General features: G+C 40.8%; 1 protein-coding gene across 2 annotated transcripts; it reads left to right on the forward strand.

Moving 5' to 3' along the window:
* Nucleotides 1-441: 441 nt before the first annotated feature.
* Nucleotides 442-9,087, forward strand: LOC130372372 (dynein axonemal assembly factor 8). 2 transcript variants are annotated; one of them, XM_056578367.1, is made up of 16 exons: nt 442-2,293; nt 3,010-3,050; nt 3,161-3,235; nt 3,447-3,581; nt 3,726-3,812; nt 3,927-4,029; nt 4,142-4,274; nt 4,383-4,492; nt 4,835-4,970; nt 5,256-5,525; nt 5,657-5,721; nt 6,035-6,189; nt 6,738-6,864; nt 7,483-7,612; nt 7,774-7,940; nt 8,501-9,087. In XM_056578367.1, the coding sequence occupies exons 3-16, from the start codon at nt 3,179-3,181 to the stop codon at nt 8,857-8,859; spliced, it is 2,034 nt and encodes a 677-aa protein (XP_056434342.1). In that variant the 5' UTR covers nt 442-2,293; nt 3,010-3,050; nt 3,161-3,178; the 3' UTR covers nt 8,860-9,087. The 2 variants fall into 2 exon arrangements, with proteins under 2 accessions (XP_056434342.1, XP_056434332.1); XM_056578357.1 differs by lacking the exon at nt 442-2,293 and having other exon boundaries at nt 2,301-3,050.
* Nucleotides 9,088-16,292: the final 7,205 nt, after the last annotated feature.

Here is a 16,292-nt window from a genome sequence, read left to right on the forward strand (position 1 = left end):
TCTAACAAGAAATCAAAGAATGTAACGGTTGATTATTGTTTTGAAGGTAAGTTGTCGTTGGGTTAGTGTTGTTTACTAGTTTGAATACCAGAGATTTGTTTGATTTAATTCAAGAAGCTATATGGGGTTAATGTCTTGTATCAGCAATATGACTCCATGTCAAGATCACAAACACAAACTCTAGTATGGTCCACATGTTGGTAGCCTATGACCAAAGAGCATTGAACTGTTTTTGATTTAAATTGTAACCTTTATTTGAACAAGTCACATCTTTTGTCTGTTAAAATAAATGTTGGCTAAATCCAATTAAAGTTTTTAATTGACTGTATTTACAAAAGTATGGTTTTATTTTATTGGGTGAATTAAGGGTGACTGGGACTGTTTTAGTATTAATGCCTTGTGTAAGCATTCTTGCCATTAATCCAAAAGATAAGCACGACACATAATACATTTCTGTGACTCTTAGGATGCAACATAACCATATAATAAGGTAATATGGTTCTATCATATCCCTAGGATGTGTAGCCTACTCTTTTTTTGTAACATGGTTCAAAAACAAATACTATTTTTGGGTGATTGGGACAGCAAGTTTAGTTGCTTGGGTCAGCATAATTTATCATTGATTCAGCATCGCATATGCCAGGCACGTAACCTTGTGAGGCAAATAGACTCGCCAGAATGCGACCCCGCGAGAATCAATAACGGCAGGCAACTTATGTGTGTTTTATTCGATCCCCCAGCGGTTTGCCCCAATCGGCATCCTTTGAGGAACTTTGTTATCTACGTGACACATGATAAGACAGATGGGTCATCCAACCTTCCAAGTATTCTTTGAAAGTGCACTGCCCGTATCCAAACATTTTTTCCAAGGATGACTTCTCCAATGGTTCTGTGTAAGAAGCCATCTGGTGCATCAGGTTACCAGGCCAAGACTATGAGCCTTAACTTGGGTGTGTTCCATGCCTCCACTATCTCCCTGTACCTTTCAATCGCACCCTTCCTCCTTTCCTAACCAACCATCCACTATTGTCTGTTTTTTATGCTGTTTTGTTCTCGCCCTCTTCCTGTCTCTCTGACTCTCTATCCGTATCATTGGGGCCGGGGGCTGTACTGGACTTATCCACTGCGACCGACAAGTCGATGGCCAGTAAACCACTGATTAGTGCACTTCCACTCTGCAATGGATTAATCAGGGTTGGTGAGGAGGGGATTTAGAGGTCTAGCCTTAACTAAGTGCCAGGTTGTTCTGGGAGAGTGTGTTGATGGTGTCCCAAAACACTGCTCAAATCATTCAACCCACTCAGTAACAGTTGTAAATATATTAAAAAAATAGAAGGTCTGTCGAAGAGGTTACTACAGGCCTATAATTCGGCCAGGTAACATTTCAATGTCTGCAGCTTCATGATTTTCCAATATTTAGCTAACGGTCACTACAAATGACATGTTAGTTTTACTGTTTCCATTATCACTGTTGTTACTTTTTGCTTCTGTCAAATCAGCTTCGGCCTTTAAGCATCTGACGCATAACCTATAGCTATATATAACTACATTAGTAGTTATGACTGCATAAAAAATAGTAACATATACACAATTTATAACCCTAACCCCTATGCATAACACATGCAAGGGATATACATTACAAAGCCTTTAAAAACGGTCCCAATCACCCAAAACCATAGGACAATGTGAAAATGACTAAACATTAAATGATCAAAGCTGTTATTGATTTTGTTTCACTAGTAGGTCATTTTTTGTTACACTAGTAGGCATATAATATTCATGGTTCCATCAAAGGTTTGGGCAATCTATTTGCTATGACATTTACAGGGCTGCCAAGTTTCAGGAAAAGTTTATGCAAAGGGATATAAACTTCTAAAAAGTCTTGAGGAACAGTGGGCCCCTTTTTCAGCCACAGTGTGTATGTTTGTTTGTGTGTCCACTGCTTCCTCCACAGGCTTCGACTGCCTCCTCCACTGTTTCCTCCACAGTCTTCTCCAGTGCCTCCTCAGGTCCCTCCTCTACTTTCTTCTCCAGTCCCTCCTCCACTGTCTTCTCCAGTGCCTCCTCAGGTCCCTCCTCCAATGTCTTCTCCAGTGCCTCCCCCACTGTCTCCTCTGACCCTTCTAATCCCTTCAGTGACCCATCGATCTCCATCGCTCGAAAGTCCCAGCCAGTCCGATCGCTGGAAACACCTATCTGGTCAGATCGGTCGAAAATGTCAAATAATAATAATGACATTATTATTCATTTTTTCATTTTCCCATACAGGAATATAAGACTGTCTAACTAACAGGTACAACTATTTTTCTAATCCAGAACTAATGTTTTCGGTTAAGCAAGTCGGCGAGAGCTCATGGGGACATTTTTATGGAAAATATAACATGTTCAAATGTCGAGTAGAAAGACATAAAAAGACCCGCTGCGGCAAATGATCATAATTATCAGTTTGACAACCCATAATCAACGGTAGCTTATAATTTTCATTAACCAATGATTGGGATTTATTGAAAGAGTTCTGCATATATTGAGGTTTAATGATTGGAACAAATAAATTGAGCCAAGACGGTATCAACAAGATGAAAAGCCCTGTTTATTCCAAACTCATCCCAATCACCACCAATCCCAACCAAAAAAACGAAAAGATACAAATATTTTAGGTTGTCCTATCAAAAAAATAAATAAAAAGATTCTTTAAACACACATATGGTTTGCATAAATCTGTATGTGTGTAGTGTTACTTCGTTTCGAAAACGGCATCATGCGTTGCCACTTGTCACGGCGAGTTGCCAAGGCAACAAAATATAACTTCCTGCTTACAACATGAGCAGCGTTCGCATTGGACCATTATAATATGTCCATAGGACCAGTCCAGAACTTCCATCACATAAACAAGTAGGCTAAAGTCAGTACAGGATGCCACTTTCGCCCTCGTAGAATATAGGCTTCTCTGCACAATGGCTGCTAATCATTCGTCTTATTGGAACAACTTTTTTGAATCTCTTCAATCAGATATTCCGTCCATTGACTCGGATTCCTCCTCCTCAATAACAGTTAAGTAAATAATTGTACATCGAGATCGGTCGAGGGTTTGGGTCAAGCAAACATTATACTGAGTCATTTAAGCTGTCTATTATTTTTTTAAACGATCTTCCCTCTGCAGTCCGAAAATGAAGATGTGATGATATTTCGTCAACCGACAACACTTCCTCCGATAGAAGACATATTGTTGGATGAGGTCAGTTCATTATCCAAGTGTGTTTTATGAAAAGAAAGTAACATTATTTTACATGGATATTAATTGGTGTGTGTTTGTGCGTGTGTGTGTGTGTGTGTGTGTGTGTGTGTGTGTGTGTGTGTGTGTGTGTGTGTGTGTGTGTGTGTGTGTGTGTGTGTGTGTGTGTGTGTGTGTGTGTGTGTGTGTGTGTGTGCAATTGTGTCTTTATAAGGAGTTGTCATCTCCTGCACGGATGGTCTGCTCAGCGGAATCTTTGTACGAGCAGAAATGGCTGTTTAAACAAAGTAGACCAGAAAGCATTGCTAAAGTTCAGCAGGTCACTACTTTTCTGACTACGGACTCTGAGGTTAGTACTGAGTTATTGGGTTAGCATATTATTAGCCTTCCTTGCACTCACATGAATTTATTAAAATGGATTCACTTTTTTATGCATAGACAAAATGTTTTCCTCTGGCCTACTCAACTCCCTAATTTTTGTTCTCTACTCCAGAACAAGATACCGGATTTAAACTCCAATGTGAAGCCAAAATCACCACAGAAGAAAGTCGACAATTGTGCTCCAGTCCTCTCATTTTCAGTAGGCCTGTGTTTATATTTGAAACACATCTGATATAATTATACTATGATAGAATTGTACTGTATCTAAATTTGACTATGAATACATAAAGGTGCATCTTTTGTCTTTGGTCAGTTGCTTGACGGGTGGGACTTGGACAGCGTCCTCCATAACCTGAGGCAGAATGGACCAGCTTCCAGGGAACATGAGTTTCCCCATGTCATACAATCACTTAGAGGTAGCAGTGCACCCTGACAGTCCGGCCCGGTCGAAGGACCAAACGCATCAAGCTAAGTTTACAATACATTGAAACATAAATTCCCAAATCCATTGGTCTGCTTCCCTTACAGAGGCGGACAACCAAAGCCCAGGGGACCGTATCATGGAGAGGCTGGTCTCCATCTCCAAGCAACAACAACAGTCGTCCCGGCTGACACCAGAACCGCTGGAACCTGAGCCTATCCAAAGTGCTACTCATCCCAGGTCACAGGTCTTTAGGATACCGCATTGCGTTCAATACAATCTAATGCTACACTCATCCATGAAAAAAAAGGCCAGGTCTAAAATGTCTTCTTTTTTTGTGTCGCACAGAGAGAGCACTGCAATGAGTGATACAAGTGCAATGACAGTGTTGGAGATGAGTCGGCAGGAGTCTCGTCCCACTGTATACATCGATCTGCGCCACCAGCCCACCCCTTCAGGTAAGATCGGCTTAACTCAGGAGGTAGAGCAGGTTGACCTGTAGCCGGAAGGTTGCTAGTTCGTTCCACGGCACGAGTGTCGATGTGTCCCTGAGCAAGACACTTAGGCCCAATCCCATTTCTACCCCTTACTCCTTCCCCTTACCCCTCCCCCTTGTTTTTAAGGGGTAAGGGGAAGGCGTAAGGGGTAGAAATGGGATTGGGCCTTAACCCTAACTGCTCCTGATGAGCTCGCTGTCACCTTGCATGGTTGACTCCGCCGTCGGTGTGTGAATGTGTGTATTAACCATTGCCACCAAGTCGCTTTGGATAAAAGTGTCTGCTAAATGCTCTAAAATGCAGGTAAAGCCTCTGGAAGGTGCCGGGAGGTTTTGGTACAATGCAAGACAGAGGCTAAACTTGGCCGTCGCCAGGGAGAGCCACCGGAGACGAGAGTCGGTCAGGGAGGGCAGCAAGACAGATCAAGGTTAAGGACCGGGTAGGTTTGATTTCTTTTTATTTCAATCTTTTTATTGAATTTTTCAACATATTTATTCACAAATCACAACGAGTAATACCACAGTGACAAGACAGACTAATATATATATACTTACAGATAACAATTAATAATGACATAAAACAACACACATCACATCAAATAAAAAGTGTAATGTGGGTATTAATAGAATGGGAGGGGGAGGGATTTCTTTCTATGTGGGACAGTGAACACAACGCTCTGTGGCGTTTTCTTCGAGTCCCATTATCTGTGTTCTGCTTCTTTCAGGGGAGAAAGCGGTATGAGCATGCTGCTTCGGGAAATGAGGGAGCAGAATAAATGTAGGAAAGATGAATTCAAAGAGCCAAGCTTAAAGTTAGAGAACGACACCAAAGAATTGACAGAGAAGACCTCGGAACCTGTGGATCCAACATGGAGGCCGGAGTCCCTCGTTTCACATACAGAAGATGGACAGTGCGGGGCCAAAAAGTCTAAAACAACTGAGATCTCTACAACAACTTCTATGACTCACACAAGCAAACCAATGAATCCGAAAAGGTATGAGATGCGGTCAAACCTATTCAACTGGTTTTAAAATCGGATTTCCCCATGCAAATGTATGAATGCATTACCCTTATAAACAACTCCAAACCGAGTGGTTACAATAAACGCTGTGTTGAACTTTGTAGTGTGGAGAGAAGCCAGGCCTGCACTGCTGCCAAGTCACCATCCCTTCAATGTGCCACAAACAAAGGTAACAGAACAGTAAACAAACAAGAACAAAAAACAAGCTAGAACAAGCTGTTTTCTTCCCCCCACTGGCTAAAGTGGGGCAGGATTGCGATAGTGTAGTTTGGCTATTATGTTCAACACCAACTAGAAAAGGTGTTGGGTTTCATCCCAAGATGAAACCCAACCTATCCCGACCTATATCAAAATTCACAGCAAGCCACTTTGGATGAAGAAATGGGTTAAAAACACTAAATAGTCAAATGGAATAGTAAAATAGTGATGGGTCATTTCAATTGAAAAGAGGTGAATGAATCATCGCCCCATTCCTTCTCCAGTCGACGTGCTCTTGCTGGTGTCCCCAGCCGTTGCTCCATGCTGCTGGGGCCTGGTGCTCTTTGAGTGTGTACAGAGGGGGTTCACTCTGAGAGGGGTTCAGCGGCTGCAGCTAATCCCCAAGGCAGCCAAAGCCTTAGGACTCACCAGCAGCCAGGTAAGAAACGTTGATACAATCTACGCTATTGTGTCCGACTGCCTGCCTGAAGGTGGGTGGTCCCTTATCCTCAATGTACACAGGCTAACCTGTGCACAGCCTAATCTTTCGCAAGATGCCTAACTACTCTACCGGCTCTGAATTCACAGTTAGTCACTCTGGATAGCAGCATCTCCCAAGATATTGAATAGTATGTCCAGTTTCAGAAGCCTTAATAGGGCTCGTCTTGAGAGGACTCAAGAGATAGTACTGTAAAATTCTAAATTACGTGAATTAAATTCACGTAAAATTAACGTTACTGAGGCTTTTTTTTACCACACATCGTCATTTAAGGAGAAACACGGTGGCAGTTTCAAACACAGCACAAGTCCTTTCACCACGAGTTTTTTAACAATGACCAGAAAGCCATTAATACCAATATAGCAAACATTCAGATGCTCCTTTGATCCCCAAATGGCAGCCATTAGTGCGATAGGATGTCTGGATATACAGTATGTACTGTGGACCAGCACATGCTTCAACTTGATCGTACTTGATTCTCTCCCCAGGTACTTTTATTTTGTAAATCTCCCACCGCAACCCTAGGTGGGAAGAAAACAACGCTCTCTTCTGACTGTTTGGTGTTGCTGCTGAAGAGAGAGAATGCGACGCACCACTGTGCGAGTCTACCAGCAGGTATTAAAATGAGTGCTCGATAAAAAAATGTCTGTACTAAATATCCCTTGATTTCTTTGTCCCATTATTTTTTCTCATTTTAATGCTCTTATCAACATGGAGAAGTGCATCGGCCTGCCTTGTGCAAATTTTTTTTTATGGATAACAACATTGGCATATACTGATCAAAACAGGACGATCCAAAAATAAATGCCTATAGTGCAATTGAACGATGAAAATACAAACATACTGCCTTGATCATAGCAGTCAGGCTACTGCTTCTTTGTTTTGAGCCAAAGAAAAAAAATAAAATAAATAATAATAATAATATTAAAAAAAATGTGCGTTAATCGCGCGATAAAGAAATTAACGTTGTTAAAATTGGTTTGCGTTAACGCCGTTAATAACGCGTTAACTGACAGCACTAATTAAAATCCATTACTGATACATATCTCACAACGGTGCACACATAAAACTCTCTTAAAAAAACACTTTTGTTAGTTATTATTAACTAATAAAACTAGGGAGTATGTTTTGGAGACTGTTGAGACATATCATGAATTCCTTATGTCTAGGGACAGGAAAACTGATAGGCTGTGTATGATTACATCATATTGTCTGATGGTCTTTGTTTTCCAGCACTGATGAAGGAGTGTGAAGCTCAAGACCTTCTGGGTGTCATCGGCTCTGTACTGAATGGTGTCCACGTGGTTGAGCCCAGTAGCTGCTTTCACGTCTCACCCTACACAGACCGCCTGCGCAACAACTTAGTTAAGCACTTTGAACCCACCCTCTTTGATTGAATGATTGAACGTCATTGATTCTTGATAATAGAATTGTGATCGGTTTTATCCACAGAAATTGATTGTGACCTTTTTTTTTTCGAGTAGGTGTGTTGCATTGTGTTCATGTTCAATGTTCTTCTCCTTCAGGTCGGTGTAAACGCGGAGAACCTACAGCACCTGACGGGGTCCTGTCCAATATGACGGGTCCGTCTAACCCTAAGGCCGGGGAGGTGGTGATCCTGAGCCTGTGTGGTCACGATCTGCGCCAAGGACTGGCTCTCCTGCACCGAATCCTGAGAGGAGCCCCAGGCGGTGGGTTGGCGAATGCGGCGAGTTGGGGGGTATTTCGAGTGGAGTTGGTGGTGCTCAAAGGGGAAACCCCAAAATTAGAACACCACCCTATTATTCCGATCGGTGTCACCCTCCAGAAAGCCTGTATCGTGTATTTCATTTTTTTATCGAACATAAAACTATAGCTAAATCATACTAATTTAAATTGTAATTGGAGATAGTGATTATTTCATGCATTAAAGGTGACATGTTATACCACCAGGTGTGAGTGTCATTAGCCGTTATAAGCCGGTTTGAAAGTTGGCCTCTTCTGACATCACAAGTAGGCCTGTCGACCTAGATGTATGACGGATAGATGAGCAACATTTGCTTCAGCCCACTGGGTAGGCTGGTAGACTGACCTATCCAGCATGCATCTATGTGGACACGCCCACTTGTGATGTCAGAAGAGGCTGATTTTCGAAATGCCTTGTAATGGCTAATTACACTCAAACCTAGTGGTATTAAAACCTTTACAATTATTTTTTGAGCATAACCTGCTCAGCAATAAGCAGGACATTTTGATTGATCACCGTGAGCAGATGACGGAGGTGGAGAAGGTGGTGCTGTTGACATTGATGAAGGCTGCGGTTGGGGTGGCAGCATCGGTGGTGGCGGTTTGGAGCTGCTGGACCTGACGTGGCTGCCTGCGCTGACGGCGAGGCAGGCCCGGGAGCTCAGCCCCTACGAGGTGGGGGAGCGGGGTTGGCCTGGCAGCCTGGACACCCTGGCCTCCGCCCCGGCCCTGGTGTGTGCCCTGCGTGGGGTGGATGCTTTCACGGCGCTACGGACCCTCCTGCCTCCCCACGGCGGCTGCGATGGAGACCCAGGGCGACTGAGTGTACTGATGTCCCCCACCCCGGAACTGGCCCTCAGACAGGCCCTCCTCTTCTTCCCTTAGGGTGAGACCATCCCCCCAGCTGGGTTTGTGTCCAACGGCTCTACCATGTATTCCTGAGATGTTGCTGGGTCTCATTGGGTTGCTGGAGTCAGATTTATATATTTTTGTTCGCTATTGATGAAGCACATTTGTCTTTCCTTAATAAAACATATTGTTCACATTATGAATGATTCAAGTCCACTGATTTTGTGTTTTTTACTGGGACATATTTGTGTTTTCGTGGTAAGAAGCAAGACTTACGTAAAATCGATCTTATTATGAGCAGTTCAACCAGCAATGTGAATAATGTCGGTAGATGTGCACTGAAGTACGGAAAAGAAGCAAGGGGAAGAGAACACTGGGTTTTTTACAGTTTTTCAGAGTATGGGTATTAAAGGTCCCATGGCATGCTACTTTATGCTTTAATATAGATATTAGTGGACCCCTAACACAGTATTTGACGACCTTCCCGAAATTCATCATTGGTGCAGAATTACAGCCACTACGAGCCAGTCGCACATTGACCTTTCCCCAAACACGCTGTTTCGTTGTCTGTAGCATTAATGCAAATGAGGAGGAGAGAGGCGGGTCAAGGAGGAGGGTGGGGCCCTGAGCAGCTTGCGGACACGGTACCATGTGCTGTTTACAGCGGATGTAAACAGCTGTAAACAGCAAGCCTTTGGCCGAGTTCTGTAAATATTCTAGAACACTCCCGGTGCTCTGGCGGGAGTTTTGGAGCTCTATATCTAAATAATATCATACATAGATATCTATAACATACATATTATCACGGCCAAAAGCTGTTTGCGCCGCCAGACAATATTATGAATCTCAAACGACTGCGTCGGATACTCCGACGTCTCTGGTCCTTCCAAGTCCACATCAATCTGAAGTAGACTGAACCACGACATGGAGGAGAAAGGGATTGTTGCCCGCGATTGTTGACAGCGATTGTCTCCCGCCGGAGCCTCGCCGCAGCGGGAAGCGCTTAAGGCCAATTTCCACCGGAATCGGCACGGAAGCGGCACGGCAGCGAACCGGCTGCGTTCCATACGGCAATCGCCACTGGAAGCGGCACGGACACGTTCCGGCTGATGGCTCAAGACGTGCATAATTATAATAGGCCTATATGAATTGTAAAAATGATTATGATTAGAATGATTCATACAATATTACACACAAGTTATAATCAACCCCTACACATCAATATTATAACCCATTAAATACGGCATGATTTCTAGATGTCATGGCAACGTCCGCTCGCGACACAGGACTTGTGAGGCATCGACGCCGACTTTCATTTCTTCTTTGCCACTGATTAGCTATACCATAGAATGGACTGTATAATATTACAATAACCTGTGAATTGCATAGGGGTCGATGTGAGCTCATGAATATTAATGAGCAAAAGCAAACTGATTGGCTGAGACACGGCTGCGAACCGGCAACTTTCAAAAATAGAAGAGGCAAGTATCGTAAACGCAGTGCCGGTTTGGGGGCGGTTCCGTGCCATGCCACTGCGGTTTCCAGTGGCATAGCCTACATAGACTTTAATGGTTTCTATTATTTCGGCGACTGGTTTGCTGCCGCTTCCATCGCCTCCTGCAGCGGGCAGCGCCGAGGCGGTGGTCCCTTGGCAGCGGGAAGCGGGGCTCAAGCAGGAGACAAACGAGGGCAACAATCCATTTCGCCTCCATCTCGTGGTTCATGTACTTCAGGGAGTCAAAGCCAAAGTTATTTTTCCCCAATTACTTCTAAACCATGGCTGAGATAGCCCTTACTATGAATCTCGTTGTGGAAATACCAGAGATGAGAGTCTGACGTGTTAGGCGCCAACAGCAGAACGGTTATCCAAATAAAAAGGAAGTGTATAACACTTGCCTTACAGTCCTGGAGCTCTATCTAGATAATAAAATATAATAAATATCATATAATGCATACTATCACAGCCAAAAGTTGTGTGCGCCTCCAGACGATATTATGAATCCCAAACGACTGCGTCGGGTTCTCAGACGTCTCTGGTTCTTCCACTTCCACATCAATCTGAAGTAGACTGAACCGGGCACTGCCAGCTGCCGGCTGCCCTCTACCCACAGCCCGCTGCCGGGCGCTGGTGCTTCGTGGCGGTGGTGCCTCGGGGCAGCGGGCGGCGAGCAGTGAGGCTCAACGATGGCTGAGTTAACCCCAACTCTTGTTGGGGAAATACCAGAGCCTTCAATGAACCGACGTTTTATGCACTATAACAGCAATAGCAGAACGGTTATCCAAATAACAAAGAAGCACACAACACTTGCGTTACAGTGTGTGTAATCACACACACACACACACACACACACACACACACACACACACACACACACACACACACACACACACACACACACACACACACACACACACACACACACACACACACACACACACACACGTCGCTTTCACGGTCATAGCTCATTGGCGGGCCAAATTCTCTGGGCTGGCAAGGCAGAGAAAAGGAGAGGTGGCAGCTTCCCTTATGACGAGATACAGGGAGAATTCCAAATTGGCGCATCTGAGCTTCAGAATGCCTAGTGCTCGTTTTACACCCAACAAAGTTTCTAGCTACTGGGGGAGCATAGGTAGGCTAAGGGAACTCATATTAATGTTAGAAAACCTCAGAAAGTTAATTCTCATGCCATGGGATCTTTAAAGGGAACATTTTGCAGGCTTGAAGGCAACCATAACATTCCTTTGAATTGTCAATCATAGGGTGAGTGTTGTTTACATAAATTAGAATTTACATCGTGATTCAAACATCATAAGGTACCTTATGTCATCTTACTTATTGCACTGTATTTAATGTATAGGTTATTTGTCAAGGTCCAGCCAGAGAATACAAGGCAACACACAATGGCACATTTATGTTTGCCCACATCTTGTAGGCAAACATTGACAATAGCTCAGGCCTAGTTATAGCTTGTAACGTGGAATAATGAACAAATAACACTTATATATTGATGAAATAAGTATTTCTCAAAATTAAGTGTATGTTAATGTTGACCTTCAATATGATGACAGAAAATACTGATTACATATTTTGATTCTGATTAGTTTCGTACGTCTTAGGCTGTTAGACACTGTTTAAGCGCCACTATTTGACAAAGAGGCTTGTGCCTAACAAGCCATTACATGGCAATTCAAAAATATAGTGGTTTGTGACATCACAAAGGCTAGCAGTGTCCCCCCAGCCCTCCAGTTGGTACAATCCACCATGGAGGTTGACTGCTGAGTTGATCAGTCAATCTTACACCTGGGAGGACCCTCCTACTTGTGATGTAACAAACACACAAAGTATAGTTTAATGGGTCTTTACATACTGTGTTACTCCATAAACTGTAATCTGGAATGGCTATATTATATAATGCCCATGTCATGTGTTTATAAAAAAGGTATTTATAAAGGGTATTGATGAGGCATCAAAGTCAGGACCGGATCTTGGAGCACTGAGGTGGACATGTTTTCATGTGGTTTAGGAACGGATCTTCCTAATTTCACTGGAATAGGTATAAGAAGACATAAAGCATTAAACCAAATTAGATTTAAAACAGTAATCTTTCAATGGCTTTAACTAGTCAATACAAACATTACTCATTTATTGGACTTTGACAAGGATTTTGCAAGCCATCATGACTCAAATGTAAACAAGCTGTTTAAATAGTGCTGGTGTTTTCTGTTACCAAGGTCTTTGACACTCTGGTAAAATGTTGAATCTAAGGGTAAAGGTTAGGTGTAAATTCAACTTCACAAAGGCTTGTAGTAGAACTAGCCTAAAGGTATGGGTACTAAACTGTTGAGTTACAGAGGAGAGGCTGCCATCTAGTGGCAATGAAGCTATTAAAAACTAAACAAGTTACATTTTACAAGTTTAAGATCATTCACAACAGATTTCATTATATTGATGTTATGTTGCCACCATTAATGACTTTGAAACATACTTTGCTTTTGAAATGTTACTGTTAGTGTTAAACAATTCCCATGATGTCATTATAACAAAACATCAAATTAAATAACCCCAATTTTATAATAAGCCCTATCTATGGCATCAGATCTTAAATCTCTGTTCCACAGCAAATTTTCACCCTATGTATTTTTAGTGACAACTTTTTCCTCGTTCTCAGCTGTACAAGCAGTGAAAATGTCTTACCAGGCCCACCTCCCAGAATGACATCAGGGGGCCTAACAAAGCAGTTCACACATTTCAGATGAAAAAAATCATTTTTATTTGCAAGATGATAAAAATAAATGTGAAATCTGTAAACCATTGCATAACCGTAGTGAAACATTTAAACAACAGTTAACAAACTAGTAAAACACTAAAGAAAATATTACGCAGTACACAAATCTTAATTTAGAAAAAAAAAAGACTAGCATTATAATAGACTTGCAGGTAATGTCTTGTGTTCATTACACAATATCAGTATACAAACAAATATTTATTTTTCTGGGATTATCAGAATAGTGTCCTACATATCAACAGCTTGCCACAAAATAAGGGACATGTTCCATTTATAAATAAATGTATTAAACCAACCGACATCAAGGTAAATAAATCTGTGAAATGCCGTTTCCTCAGATTAAAAACATTGGTTCTCCATCAAATCATTGCTTTACCCTGAGAAACATCACATTTCTTTCTCTACCATTTCGATACACTGATACATACAGAAACTTCAGAAATTTTGCATGTTCTAGTTTGTGTACATATGAATGGATAGCGATTTACAACTAGATGCTACATCTTAATGATTCAACTGTTCTCCAGTGACCCATCCATGGTATATTTAAAATCAAGAATACATTCAATATTTCCGGGCTTAACAGTAATGTTAGTTAACAGTAACATTCCTACTTTTAAATATTTGTGGCATATGGAACAAGTTGTCCCTCAATATTGACAAAACTTGTGCTATTTTTCTTTCAACTTATTAAATTCCAACTGCCTAACTCGTATACATGTACTCAGGGTATGCACCGGTACAACATTGCATAAATCTTCAGGCTCAATTATTATTTTTTGAACAAAAAAAAGACATCACAAAACAACTAACAGTAATGCAACTATTCCACAACTGATGTTGATTATACATCAACTGGGCATTTTTATGGAGAACTGATGTCGGAATAATATAAAATTAGGTATTACTGCAATGTAATATTATGGCAAATACAGACAGCGGGACCCCCTTGGACAATATTGGACACCCTTGTGTCATGCGTTGGTTATTTTGTAAGTAGTTTAATCTAATTGTCCAAAGCCAAAGAAGCCTTTTATTAGGACCTTCAGTTAAAGAGCAGATAATTTAAAAGGTCTACAAAATGTCCTAAGGCACTGAAATATTGATCAGAATTAAGTCTTGTATTTTTCTATTCAACTTGTTATCAAAACACAATCTCGGCACAAAATATCCTTGATTCCAATTGAGATCATTGTAATTGAATTAAAGGCACAGGTGTAGAAGTTCAATTTGTCCAGTATCGGGATACATTTAAATCAAATTTAAGGAACATTTTAAAATGTAAACTGTACGTTCACAGAGCAAATAATCGTAAATTCTCTTAGAATTTTTTTTAGGGCAGGTAACATAAGTCAAGATTTCTTTAAATATGTCTGTATTTGCCATTGATGCTGGTCACCATTATTAAAGGAATATATTGATTAGAGTAAAACAGAATGATTTTCTAGCCATGATCACAAAAAGCTTAAACAAGAAGAAAAACAGTCAAAAGAAAAGCACCTGACAGGCATTGTAGATTTACTGTAGAAGCATACAGCACACAACCATTGATAGTCCAGAAAAGTAAAAGAACAAATTCTATGGCCTCTCAAGAACTTAAACACATCATTCACCTGACAATCCTTCCATGTAGAACTGTTCAAAAATGTATGTTAGCTTAAGGTACAACGGGCAAACAGACAATGTCACATTTGTCAGTAACACCAGAATATACGTCACAGAAAATGTAATATACAAATACAGATACTTTGTTAGAATTTGACCCATTCATTTTATATTTCTTTATCCCTAGAGACTAAATGGATATGGGAAATCATTCTGAGAATCTATTTAAGGTACTAGGTGATAATCAAATTGTTATTTCATTTTTATTCTGAAAAAAAAAAGATGAATATCGAAGGCGTAATATCAAATATCGTAGTGTAATTCAAAATAAATAACAGCAGAGGTCTTTGGTACAACTATAAAATCCTTAATATTGTAAGAAAAGCTAGTTCAACCTCTTATTTGCTCACTAAGAGAATAGTGTGTGGTATCAATTGACAAACGCAAAAGGAAAAATGTACCCTGAAATAGAATTTATAATAATTCAATTTATAATAGACGCGTGGAAATAAATTGACCATGAATTTGAAATGAGTAAAATCCACCATTGTTTGGACATTATATAAAGTTATTCCTAACTTAGTACTTTGGTAAAGTACCTTAGCAAAGTACTTTAGCTGCGTTACATAAATGTATGTGTCAACAAATGGAAACTTACTTTAGGAAATTAATACGAGAGCCTTGGTCTACAGTACATTTCTAGACGTGGACAAGACTTTTGGACTGAACACTGCGATAATATAAACATGACATTTGCATTCTATTTTTAGGGTCAAATGTCCCAAAAATACATACAACCACTTTGGTTAAATCTTATTTTTTGTTTTTTTTATCTATTCTAGACATCCTGAACTTGGGATGTCTGAAAACGCCCAAACAGAATAGCTTATCATACCCTTGTAAAAGTGGACCGATAGCACTGCGTATGCTGCAGTCTGTCGGAAGGGTATAATACAAAGAGAATACGATTTGAACATTCTTTTAGCTAATTACATAAGTGCAGACCTGCAAGTCAATCGCAGTGATTTAAGTTGATCAAAGGATGACAGCCTATTTAGAAAGACATACCGAGCATAAGATTTGCCAAGTCTGATGAAAAAGAACATAGTTTAGAAAAGTTTTGTTTCGTTTTATCCAAGTTTTTTATGCACAACATTCAAACACCTAAAATGTATTACAATAAACTACGATAATACCGTTTCTAGTTGCAGCAAAGCTTGCAGAAGTGACGTTAATAAGCCTTTAGTACACTAGAACTGTTTCATTACAAATATTCTGGCAGTGTGACAGTGCAAACCGATTTTTTTTGTCCTTTTTTTTAAGCTGGTTAAGAAATCGCATAATATAACATGCAATAGATCATATGCTATAATATCAACACAAAAACAAAATAACCATAAACTTTTATGAGGGTTGCCCTCCCGTGAGCCAATTGATTTCCATCCTTTTGAATGTAAACAAATCATTTTCCCACCCTTGCAAACAGCAAACGGTGTACCTGGAGATGGCATGTTTGTTATTTTCTTCTATCAAACTTAAAGCAAGAAAATGCAGTTGTTGTCGTTTAGTTTTTTTTAC

Source organism: Gadus chalcogrammus, chromosome 2, assembly GCF_026213295.1.
Source record: "Gadus chalcogrammus isolate NIFS_2021 chromosome 2, NIFS_Gcha_1.0, whole genome shotgun sequence".
NCBI lineage: Eukaryota > Metazoa > Chordata > Actinopteri > Gadiformes > Gadidae > Gadus > Gadus chalcogrammus.